The sequence below is a fragment of the Pocillopora verrucosa genome, chromosome 12 (assembly GCF_036669915.1).
Source record: "Pocillopora verrucosa isolate sample1 chromosome 12, ASM3666991v2, whole genome shotgun sequence".
In the NCBI taxonomy this organism is placed as follows: Eukaryota; Metazoa; Cnidaria; class Anthozoa; order Scleractinia; family Pocilloporidae; genus Pocillopora; species Pocillopora verrucosa.
In genome coordinates this window covers 15,833,636-15,844,523 of record NC_089323.1, presented here as the reverse complement: position 1 = coordinate 15,844,523, position 10,888 = coordinate 15,833,636, and the positions used below count along the sequence as shown (strand labels likewise).

The 10,888-nt window shown below is 36.6% G+C and overlaps 1 protein-coding gene across 2 annotated transcripts; it reads left to right on the top strand.

Moving 5' to 3' along the window:
* Positions 1-21: 21 nt before the first annotated feature.
* On the top strand, positions 22-10,870 carry LOC131788079 (phosphoglucomutase-1). Of its 2 annotated transcripts, XM_066159155.1 has the most exons (13): positions 22-145; positions 941-1,377; positions 2,141-2,222; positions 3,313-3,393; positions 4,213-4,488; positions 4,750-4,842; positions 5,377-5,474; positions 5,923-6,121; positions 6,461-6,577; positions 7,113-7,203; positions 7,736-7,931; positions 9,221-9,355; positions 9,960-10,870. In XM_066159155.1, exons 2-13 carry the CDS (start codon positions 1,135-1,137, stop codon positions 10,047-10,049), a joined length of 1,701 nt encoding a protein of 566 aa, XP_066015252.1. In that variant the 5' UTR covers positions 22-145; positions 941-1,134; the 3' UTR covers positions 10,050-10,870. The 2 variants fall into 2 exon arrangements, with proteins under 2 accessions (XP_066015252.1, XP_058961134.2); XM_059105151.2 differs by lacking the exon at positions 22-145 and having other exon boundaries at positions 752-1,377.
* Positions 10,871-10,888: the final 18 nt, after the last annotated feature.

Below are 10,888 nucleotides of genomic sequence, written 5' to 3'. Positions count from 1 at the left end.
CTCTGATGAGTTTGATGGGTTGTGTGTCACTCCCCGTATTTTTGTGTTCCTTCTCAATGTCTGTAAATTCTTCGTCTGGCAATCCCAAACTGATTTTCGTTCTCGAAACGTTCGTCCTGGCGCTGCGGATATCATCATTATGAAGGTGATAATGACTCGTTTGAGATTTCACCTACCCATTTTCTTCAAACATTTTAAGTCCCTTCGTCGTCATCGTTATTTCCATCATCAATGGGGCGCCCGTGGTGCTGCCACCGTCACCAACGACCACCTTTCCAAACTTCTAACTTTTTTACGTATCCTTTTATTATTTCGGTTTTCAGCGTGCCTCCTCTTGGCTGGCAAGGAGTCTTTATTATCGAGTGTGTGTGTTTAGATTTTTAGGTGTAGGTTCGAAGTTCGATTCCCCAACGAAGTTGGTGTCTGGTGACCCTCGTGTTGTGGTAAACCCAACCCTATAGACACGGGTTGGATTTAGTTTGGCAGGCATTGCACTGCCCTCACGGGAGCCTAGCTGTTCACCTCAAATATAAAAAGAACTTGACGATAAAACTGATGACCAATGTTCTTTCAACGACTCAAATTTAGACCATTCAATTGACTCTTTATGATGATGGTTTCCGCTCACATTCCTAAGAGTAACAAAAATGAACACGATAACCCTTGGACCCCCAGGAGTCACTAGGATCTAATTTCTCCTTAGAATATCACCCCTGAATCACGTATTAAGGTCACAAGAATAAAGGAATGATCAATAACTTAGGAAGCTCTTGATTGTTAAACAAATTATGTTTGTGAGTAGCTGAGGAAATGTGTGAGGAACAGTACGGAGAATATGCATATTGATGTTGGGATGTAAGGGTTTCATGCTGTTACATACCTTTCTTAAGGGTACCTTAACTTAATTTTACTAATTTGAAACAACGCATTTCTTTGACAGCTATCCCTGAGAGTTAGTATGTTCCAGGAATTCAATCAGTAAAAAAAAGAAAACGAGATGGTAAACGAACCATCGAAGTGATCATAGGCGCGATAGTGTTGCGTGACAAATACGCGTCAGACCGTTGCGTGACCTTTCACATTGAAAACCGCTGATTTTTTTTACCTGTGTTTCACCCCGCTGAGGAAAGAAACATGGTGACAGTCACGTTGCAAGACACCTCGCCATTTGATGGGCAAAAACCCGGCACATCAGGCTTAAGGAAAGCTGTCAAAGTTTTCCAGAAACATCACTATACAGAGAATTTCGTACAATGTATTATAGACTCAATCCCAGTGGAAAAAAGGCGAGGGTGTACTTTGGTTGTCGGAGGCGATGGAAGATTCTTTATGCGAGAGGCTGTTTTAATTATCGTCAGAATGGCAGCCGCAAACGAAGTATGTTATTTGTCTAGTCGTATTGGAGTATCCTGCGAGGAATTTCAAAAAAATCGGCCGTCATTTTTTTGTTATTTGTGAAGGTTCTGTTGTATAGATTGTTTGTTTTATAAATATTTTAATTTGTAGGTGAACTTTGAATGATCTCATTTCTTGACGCGTGGCAACAGAAACGATTAAAAATATTGAAATGGTTTAGAATAAGGTTATCTACGTAACAGTAATTGTTTATTATTTAAATTTTCCTATGATTGGTCATTTGGAGCGAACAGTATCGCCATTAGGCAATCGCAAAAATTCCTTGAGGAATATTTTGGTTGACACGTTGATCAATGGTCAGGATGACAATTGGATTCCTGTCACCCCCCCCCCCCCCTCCCCCGCGCGTGTTTTTATGTTCATATATATTTTGATAAGGTCATTTCTCTTAGTGCACACACTGATGATGAAGATTTGTAACCTACATGAGCATAATCTTGAAAGCATTTCAAACTAGACTAAGTTTGTGATAAACAGACCCAAACAGATTACATAACATATGCACCTTCAGATGAGAGTCTGTGAACTGATATTATGTTTTGAAAACTTCAAATGCTCCAGGCCACCTTGAATTCCAAACCAGAGAATTTGAGGACCATTTTGGTCAGAGAAGTGGGTGAGATGTCGACAAAGCCCCATACCTCACTACGCATACTTTTACAGTTCTTTGAGAAAGAAAAAATCATGTTGGTGATATGTTTTTGACGACTCTTTTTGTATCCAGATTGGCCAACTTGTTATTGGTCAGGGTGGCATCTTTTCAACCCCAGCTGTATCCTGCATTATTAGAAAAATGAAAGCAACAGGTTGGAAGACATGCTTGTGAATATTGATAGTTATATGTATTATAATACTTGCATATCCACTGTGCTCACTGTACTGGTTAAGCCTACTCAGTATCAACAATTATCCACCAAAGTGGAGGTGAATATTATTGGTGGATATTTAGCAAGCAGTGGTGCAATATGTCACATGCATTAATTTTTACCATTACTTTTTGCATTACTGCACTAGCTACTTTACATCATGTCCTAGAAAATTACAAGACAGGTCTCATGTAATAACCCTCGTCTATGTTGATTATTCATATCGAAAAGGAACAAAGCCAGCAGAGAAAAGCCAACTCAAGTGTTTTAATTTTTTTCATCTTTATCATTTTACACAGAAGAAAAAAAAACTTGTTCAGTATAGTCCAGTGATAGTGACTTTAAAAAGGTTATCATTAATACACATCCACCATTAGATCAACACTGATTTTTTCATGAGTGCTTTTCATGTGATATGAAGATGAATGGGAGGGTTATGAAATAAATAAACCCCCTCTGGCCTGCTGGTGTATTGGCTGATAATGTCCTTAGCTGAGAGATTGTCCTAAAAATATCACATTGCCCCTTGAAGCTTCACTTCTCTGTCAAATTTTTTTTTTGAACAATCTGTCAACTGCAGACATTATCAGCTGACATAACAGCTGCCCAAAGGGGTTTATTTCTTAAATATCTGTCACTTTCATGGACAGAGAGGTGAATATTTGAAAGGCTCAGAGCAAGAACGACCCCTTGATTTTTCGGCCATTTTTGAAAGTGTTCAGAAGTAGTTGAATTTTGGCATGTGGACTTAGTTTTACTTGATATACACTGTTTTGGTTTTTTTTTTTTGCTGGTTTGCGCTTCATTTTCGAGAAATAACGTATGCAAAAAACCTTGAATTTCGTAGCGGCTTTCATTGAATGAAGCCGAAACAAAAGAAGCCTTTTGTTTCATTAGTATATATCACATCATGGAAACTAAAAAGTCAGGTTATTTCTGTAAATATAGGGAAACATATTCAGAAGGAAAACATTCTTGGGGTTAAAGGGTTGATGATACACAATGTACAGTGTATTCATTTGTTTTGTAGGTGGGATTCTTCTTACTGCAAGCCACAATCCAGGAGGACCTGATGGTGATTTTGGAATCAAGTATAACATTGAGAATGGAGGTATTGATAATTTTGTGGACCCTTCAACTTCCAAGATCTGATTGTTGATTCTCCCATCAAGCTGTGACACATTTCCTTGTAATTTAGTTACAAGAATTTGGTGTTATATCATGATAACAACCTCTAACTGATAAGTTTGAGTAATCTCGTTACCTGTTTGTTGGATAATGTATGGATATTCTAGGGAGAAGTTACATGTAAATCACTTCAGGGAGTTCAAGGGTTAATTGGAAACAATTCTCTACGAAGCTGTAATGACAATTTATAACCCTTTCACTCTGACTAGCAATATAAGCTCAACTGCCGACACTGTCTGCTAGACATTTCTTACAATATGAGCTCTAAAAATAGTTTGGTGATGAATTTAGGAGTGTCTCCTCGAACCGACATTTCCCTTTCCTCAAACTGCCTTTCTGTTTGAAAGTAGCAGTAATATTGTAAAAAGAAATTTTTCATTCATCACTGCTTGGAGTGAAAGGTTTAAGATATTTTTTGACTAAAATGGAATGTACATGTATCTGAATGTAGTATAGTTTGGAGAATTTGGTGTTGGATCAACTAATAATTCCATCATTTATACTTTTCTTTATTCTCTTCACATGTCTGCTTGATATTGTTTTGATATCGTGAGGAGAAATTCTGTCTTGGTCACTCGTGGAAGTGAAGGGGTTCTGTAATAGATTGCATTTTCTACTGGTTTGTTTGCATAATACTGGTAACCCATCTGGGATGTTGGGAGAACACTAAAAAAGTTTGAAAATTGTTTGTAGGATCTGAAAGGGTTAAGGATTTAATGCCAGTACTTTTCCTTTCTATTAGGTCCAGCTCCAGAGGCCATCACCAATGAGATTTTCTCAAAAACAAAAACAATAAAATCATACAAAATCTGTCATGATATTACTGTCGATCTTGATACTATTGGAAGCCAATCCTGGGAGATAGAAGGTCATACTTTCACTGTGATGATAAGGGACTCAGTAGAGGATTACACATTGCTCATGAAGGAGATTTTTGACTTTGATCTGCTAAAGACATTGATTGCTGGAACAGAAGGTCAAGCACCATTCAAGTTTATTGCCAGTGCTATGCATGGAGGTAGGTTTCACTATGAAATAAGGATTTCTTTTATTTATAGGATACTTTAGTTTTATCATCTGTGTTGATAACTGTAAATTGGCTTCTGCTTAAACTCTCCATTGTCACCAGTTTTCTCTCCACAAAACTAAAACTCAGTCTCCTAGATTTTAAATTACTTGGAAATGGTAAATGAACCCTGTAGATTTGCTTGAGTCAAATGGGTGTAATTTATTGGATGATGTATCTTTTTTTTTTTTTCTTTCTTTTTTTCATCAACAGTGACTGGTCCATATTTGAAGAGAATCCTATGTCAGGAACTGGGTGCACCTGAATCTTACACCTTGAAGTGTGAACCAAAAGAAGATTTTGGGGGTAGGCGTGGTTTTTCTATTACCCCTTTAAGTCCCACTAGTGACCCAGATACAATTTCTCCTTACACTATCTGTACAATATCAAGCAGACAAGTGATGAGAATAAAGAAAAACATCAATTTGGGGAATATTGTTTGGTCCAATTCCAAATTCTCCAAACTAACGTCATATAAATTGTATGGCATACAGTAAAGAGAATTATTAATGAGATCTTGGGAGTTAAAGTGTTAATATTTTGTCCTTTGCTCATAGGGGGGGGTCTTGGTACTGGACCCAAGGCATTACGGGAATAGCATGTTGCCCTGGACGTTGATTAAATGCTTAAGGCTAGAATTTGATGCAGTTTATTATCCAGACACAGGAGTAACTTTGAATTGTGTTATGTGATCTTGGAGAATAGTCACTGCGGTCTTTGACAGACTTGTTGTTTGTGGAATTATTCATCCTGAAGTCAAAGATTTTTTGGGAATATATGTTAATTTTCCTAAGATTTTTACAGTACTGTGATTTGCTGATAAGTTATGTTTGCTTTCAGGTCATCACCCTGATCCTAATCAAACATATGCCTCTGATCTAGTGAACTTGCTTAAAAAGGGAGAACATCAGCTGGGTGCAGCTTTTGATGGTGACGGGGTAAGAACTTCTCTGCTAATCTTACTACAGGTCATTTTACAGTTGTGTACTTAGTTACCAAGCCTTTGATTTGGAGTGAGGCTGAAGGTGACCTGGTTGTGACAGAGACCAGTATCTAGTTAGCATGAAACCAATTAAAGTAATTTATATTTGAAAAGCAACGAGGTTTGTATCGCAACAAGGTCACCTTTAGCCTCACTCCTGTTCAAAGGCTTGGTAACCAAGCATGTAACTATAAAATGGACTATTGGTGGGAGATGTGTTGGTGAAATGATTGAGAGCTCTAAGAGCCTCTTTATTTGTGATCATTTCCTTTATTCTCATGACCTTTATGTGTGATTCAGGGGTGATATTGTATAGAGAAATTAGATGCTGGCTAGTCGCTCTAGTGGTAAAAGGATTAAAATAATATTTAACTGTTCATTGACATAAGCCCTATATTCCACAGGATCGTAACATGATTCTTGGGCAAAATGGATTCTTTGTGACTCCATCAGATTCTGTTGCAGTTATTGCGGATAATGCTACATGCATTCCATACTTTGTCAAGACAGGGTTGAAGGGTGTGGCCCGTAGCATGCCAACAAGTGCTGCTATTGACAGAGTGGGACAGAAATTGGGGGTTGAATGCTTTGAAGTACCAACTGGTGAGGCCTGCTTGTGTTACCTACTCTATCCCTATTACCATTAATATGTAACAATACTCACATTTAAGACCACTTACCAAAGGATATTTTTTTAATTAGCATCCACTACAAATTGTATAATACTTCACCACTACCAAATACTTGAAAGCAATACTTTTACACTGGTAATATGTATTTTGGTTAATGTGCGATAGTGTTAGTATAGGTTATAACATGATTTTGAGTGCAATTTGGTGTAATAAGCAAGAGTAAATTTTTCAAAGGCAACAAAATTACACGAGCTGGTAGGTCAAGTGCAATTTTTTCATGATTTCATGATTTTTTCATGTATATTATTAGGCTGGAAATTCTTTGGAAACCTGATGGATGCTCAGCGTTTATCACTTTGTGGTGAAGAGAGCTTTGGTACAGGATCAGATCACATCAGGGAGAAAGATGGTGTCTGGGCATTCCTTGGTAAGGATATAATATTAAGAATAGTGGGAGACTGTATAGATTATCAGATGAAAATTTTTTATATATTTCTTTTTTGTGGGTAGATGTCCAGTATGCATGCAAGCAGGAACAAAAATGGCAGATTTTATGAAATTTCGTTGAACTGAGTGAATGTTCATGGATTTGACAGTTTTGGCAAATTTGTCAAAGAAGAATCAACTTGGTGGAATTGATGATTTTGATCAATTTTAGTCAAACTTGTCAAAGGGAAATCAGCTTAGTGGAATTGATCTTGTTGAATATCAGTCAAATTAGTCTAAGGGAAATTAGCTCAACAGATTTGATGATTTAGTAGAATTTTCACTATTTTCGTCACTGCATGCACTTCTGGACATATCTCTAGGAGTTGTTTACAATAGGCATTAGCATGTAAAGTGAGGATGCGGTATAGCTGGTTATAGGATTAAGGTGCAGAGAGGTGATGCATGTATATTGCTGTGCAGTTTTGATTACCAAGTATTTGTATATCTTAACAGATGTGAATTGTGTGTTTCAGCCTGGCTGTCAATTATTGCAAGCAAAAAGATGTCTGTCCAGGATATATTGAAGGACTTCTGGAAGAAGTATGGAAGGGGATTTTTTGTGAGGTACAGTGCATGTGCAGTACTCTTCTACTCTTTAAGGTGCCATATTCATTTCATTTGATGACTTTGCTCTCATTAATGCTTATTTAATACAGTAGCTTCCCATGACTCCTCCCTCACCATTTAACACTCACAAGAGACCAAGACAGTTTTTCTCCTCACAATATCAATACAACATCAACCAGACAAGTGATGAGAATAGAGAAAGGTATCAATAAGGTGATTATTAGATGATCGAATGCCAAATTCTCTGAACTTACATCCTAAGAATTGTATGACAGACAGTTAAGGAGAATTACTTAATATGAGATCTTGGAAGTGAAAAAGTTAAGGCTGCAATGTTACAATTAGTCCATGTTGATAAATTTACCCTGAATTTTTCAAGGTTTGTTGATTTGAATTCATGGTTATGGTAATTATCTTTGTTAATTTAAATCAATTCTGTTTCCATTTGATTTATTCAGAGCCCTTTTGCGATTGACTACTCCAGGAACACTATTGATACTTTATACTGAATATAATTGCTTACTGACAGGTGTGATTATGAGAATGTAGAAGCTGAGGGAGCCAAAAAGATGATTGAATTGCTAAGACAGACAGCCAAAGATGAATCTCTGGTGAATAAATCTTTAACAGGAGGCAGTGGCCAGGATCAGAAGACATACCAAGTGAAGTCAATGGATGACTTTTCCTACACTGATCCCATTGATGGAATTGTGACAGAGAAACAGGTAAACTGAATGCTAGATCTGATTGTTAATTCTGCCCTCTAGCTGCTACACATTTCTTAGTACATCAGTTATGAGAACTTGGTGCTAGATCAAGGTAACAGCTTCTACTTGATAAGTTTGAATATTCTCATTACGTGTTTGTTAAATCATGTATGAATATAATAGGGAGAAGTTTCATGTTAATCACTTCTGGGAGCCGAAGGGTTAAGTTGTTACTGTTTTTATGCAGAAATATATTTTTTTGTCATTAAAGAAATAAATTGAAGGTCAGGAGTGTGATTCCTTATGGCCATGCACTCAGACTTCATTCTCTGTCCCACACTCATTGTTGAGAGGTGTGGGTTGGAGACAAAGCTGGTACAGACTTTACCAACCTCTGTCCATGACAAGACAAAAGACATCATTCATTATTCATTATAAAGCTCTAATGAACCTTTTATACTTGATTTATTTCTTTGAATGTATTTTGTTAATAATTTAACAACAACAAATGAATTGTTTAGGTTTTTTTAATGTATTCTGAGACATTTTTTTTTGTTATCATGGCCCCAGATAACTAATCTACATGATTGTATGTTGTCCATTTAATGTTTTAACTCCCATGGGTGATCAAGACAGAATTTCTCTTTACATCATCAGTACAATATCAAGCAGACAAGTGATGATAATAAAGAAAAATTAATACCAATTAGGGGATTATAAGTTGATCCAATACCAAATTCTCCAAACTAACATCACACTAATTGTATGGCAGACAGTAAGGAGAATTACTATTGAGATCTTGGGAGTTAAAGGGTTAAGGAACTGAATAGCAGTCTATTGGTGATTCAAGAACTGTGGAACCAGAGTTTGGGCAGCTGACTAACCAAGCTCCTTCCCCAATATTGCTAACAATTAAAATCAAGACCCTTTCAGGTGCATCTTCTTTAGGCATCTGCTTCTCGACTCTCTGATATATTTAATAGTCCATATCTTGTCCGTTTTGGCAGTTCATGAACCAGATCTGTCACAATAGTTCAATGAATTGGGGTCATTGATGTGTACTGAATTAAAATTCATTGCTTTTTAAAAAAATTGTTTCTAGCATAAGTGATGTGAACAGTCCTAAATGATTCTTCATAGGGGGTTTGCATGATTTTCACTGATAGATCATGTGCTATCTTCCATCTGTCACAATAGTCCAAGGAATTGGGGTCACTGATGTGTACTTATGAACTTACATGCATTGTTTTTTTACAAAATTGTTTCTGGCTTAGGTGATTAAACCAGTCTTTAATGATTCTACACAGGGGGTTCGCATGATTTTCACTGATGGATCACGTGTGATCTTCCGTCTGAGTGGCACAGGAAGTGCTGGTGCAACTATTCGTGTTTATGTGGAAAGTTATGAACCAGATGAATCTAAACATTTACTTGATGCTCAGGTATGGATTTTTACCACATTTACATGTCATGCTTAGAATCAGCACTGCATGAAAACTGGTGGCAAAAGAGCTGAGAGGAAAGATAAAGGGTTAACAACGGAAACACCAGCTCTAGAAACTCTTTACAGTGGCCAGTTTACATTATCAACTCAGTTGATTATACCCCCCTCTGATGCAGCACCATAATGTCTTTCAAAACTTACCCTTGTTATTCATGCGGAAAGATGGCATACACAGCTGAAGTTATAGAGTTTCACTGACCATCGCTCAACTGGGTTTTAGCCTTATGCTTACTTGTAAATCTAGTTTTTATCCAAGGTGCCAATGAAAGTTTTTTATTTGCATAATTGATGGATTTGGATAGCTGAGACATTGGTACTGCCTGAAGTCTTAGACAAATGTGAAATTTAATTCTTTTGTTGGTGGATAAATTTTGATAACAATTGAAAAAAAGGAATTATGATCAGATTCCTTTTAAGGAAAGAAGAGCTCTCTGAAATGTCCCTTGCCCCCAACATTTAGCTTCACAGCTCAGTTAATAGTAGCCCCAAACTAGTATCTAAGGGCACAGATTTGACTCCCCTTGAATACATTCTCTTTGTAGATTGTTCTCAAACCCCTACTAGACATAGCACTCAAAGTCTCAAAGCTGCAAGAGTTCACTGGCCGAGAAATACCTACTGTTATAACATAACACAATGGACAAGTGCAACTGACACACATAAATGTTCCACGAGAAGGTACATACTGTTGAGCAGAACAGATTAATTTGTCACCTCAACACAGATATGGATTACCATGTTGGTTAGAATTACCTTCTATATATTTTTCAATGTTAAACTTTTGGTGCTGAAGTGGAGTTTATTGAAATATTTATTTTAGTTAATGTATTTTTTGGGTTAAGAGAGCAAAAAATTTCAGTTTGTAAAGTTTTTGGTTTTGCTCATGAGCAATCACAATATTAGACCTGTAGGAATCATTACTTTGTTTTATTTGCACAGTGTGATTTTATTGAGAGGTGATGTTAGGGAGTGAATGAAAATTGAGCTTAAAATGCTTTTAATTTTACATTTGTTAGTAAACATATAGCCTTTTTTTCACTGATGTAATGAGAAACATTTTTCTGGAATACATAAAATAATTATAAGTATCACTAGGGAAAATTATTTACAGTGCGTCATGATGCAAGCAGGTGATGGAGGAGATTTTTAGTCTTATCAAGACTCGAGGCCATGAGAATAAAGGAAATGATCACCAACTAAAGAAGCTCTTGATTGTTACACAAATTCTCCTTTTCAGCAGCTTAGAAAATGTATGAAGAACAGTATGGAGAATATGCATACTGATGTTAGGGTGGTAAGGGTTTTAAATCAAAAAGTAGCCAGGAAATACAGTCATGAATGTGGTAATGAATTAACTTTATTAACCCTTTAACTCCCAGATCAAATTTGAAATTCTCCTTACTGTAAACCATGCAATTCATATAATGCTTCTTTAGAGAATCTAGTGTCAGATCAACTAATTATCCCCAAA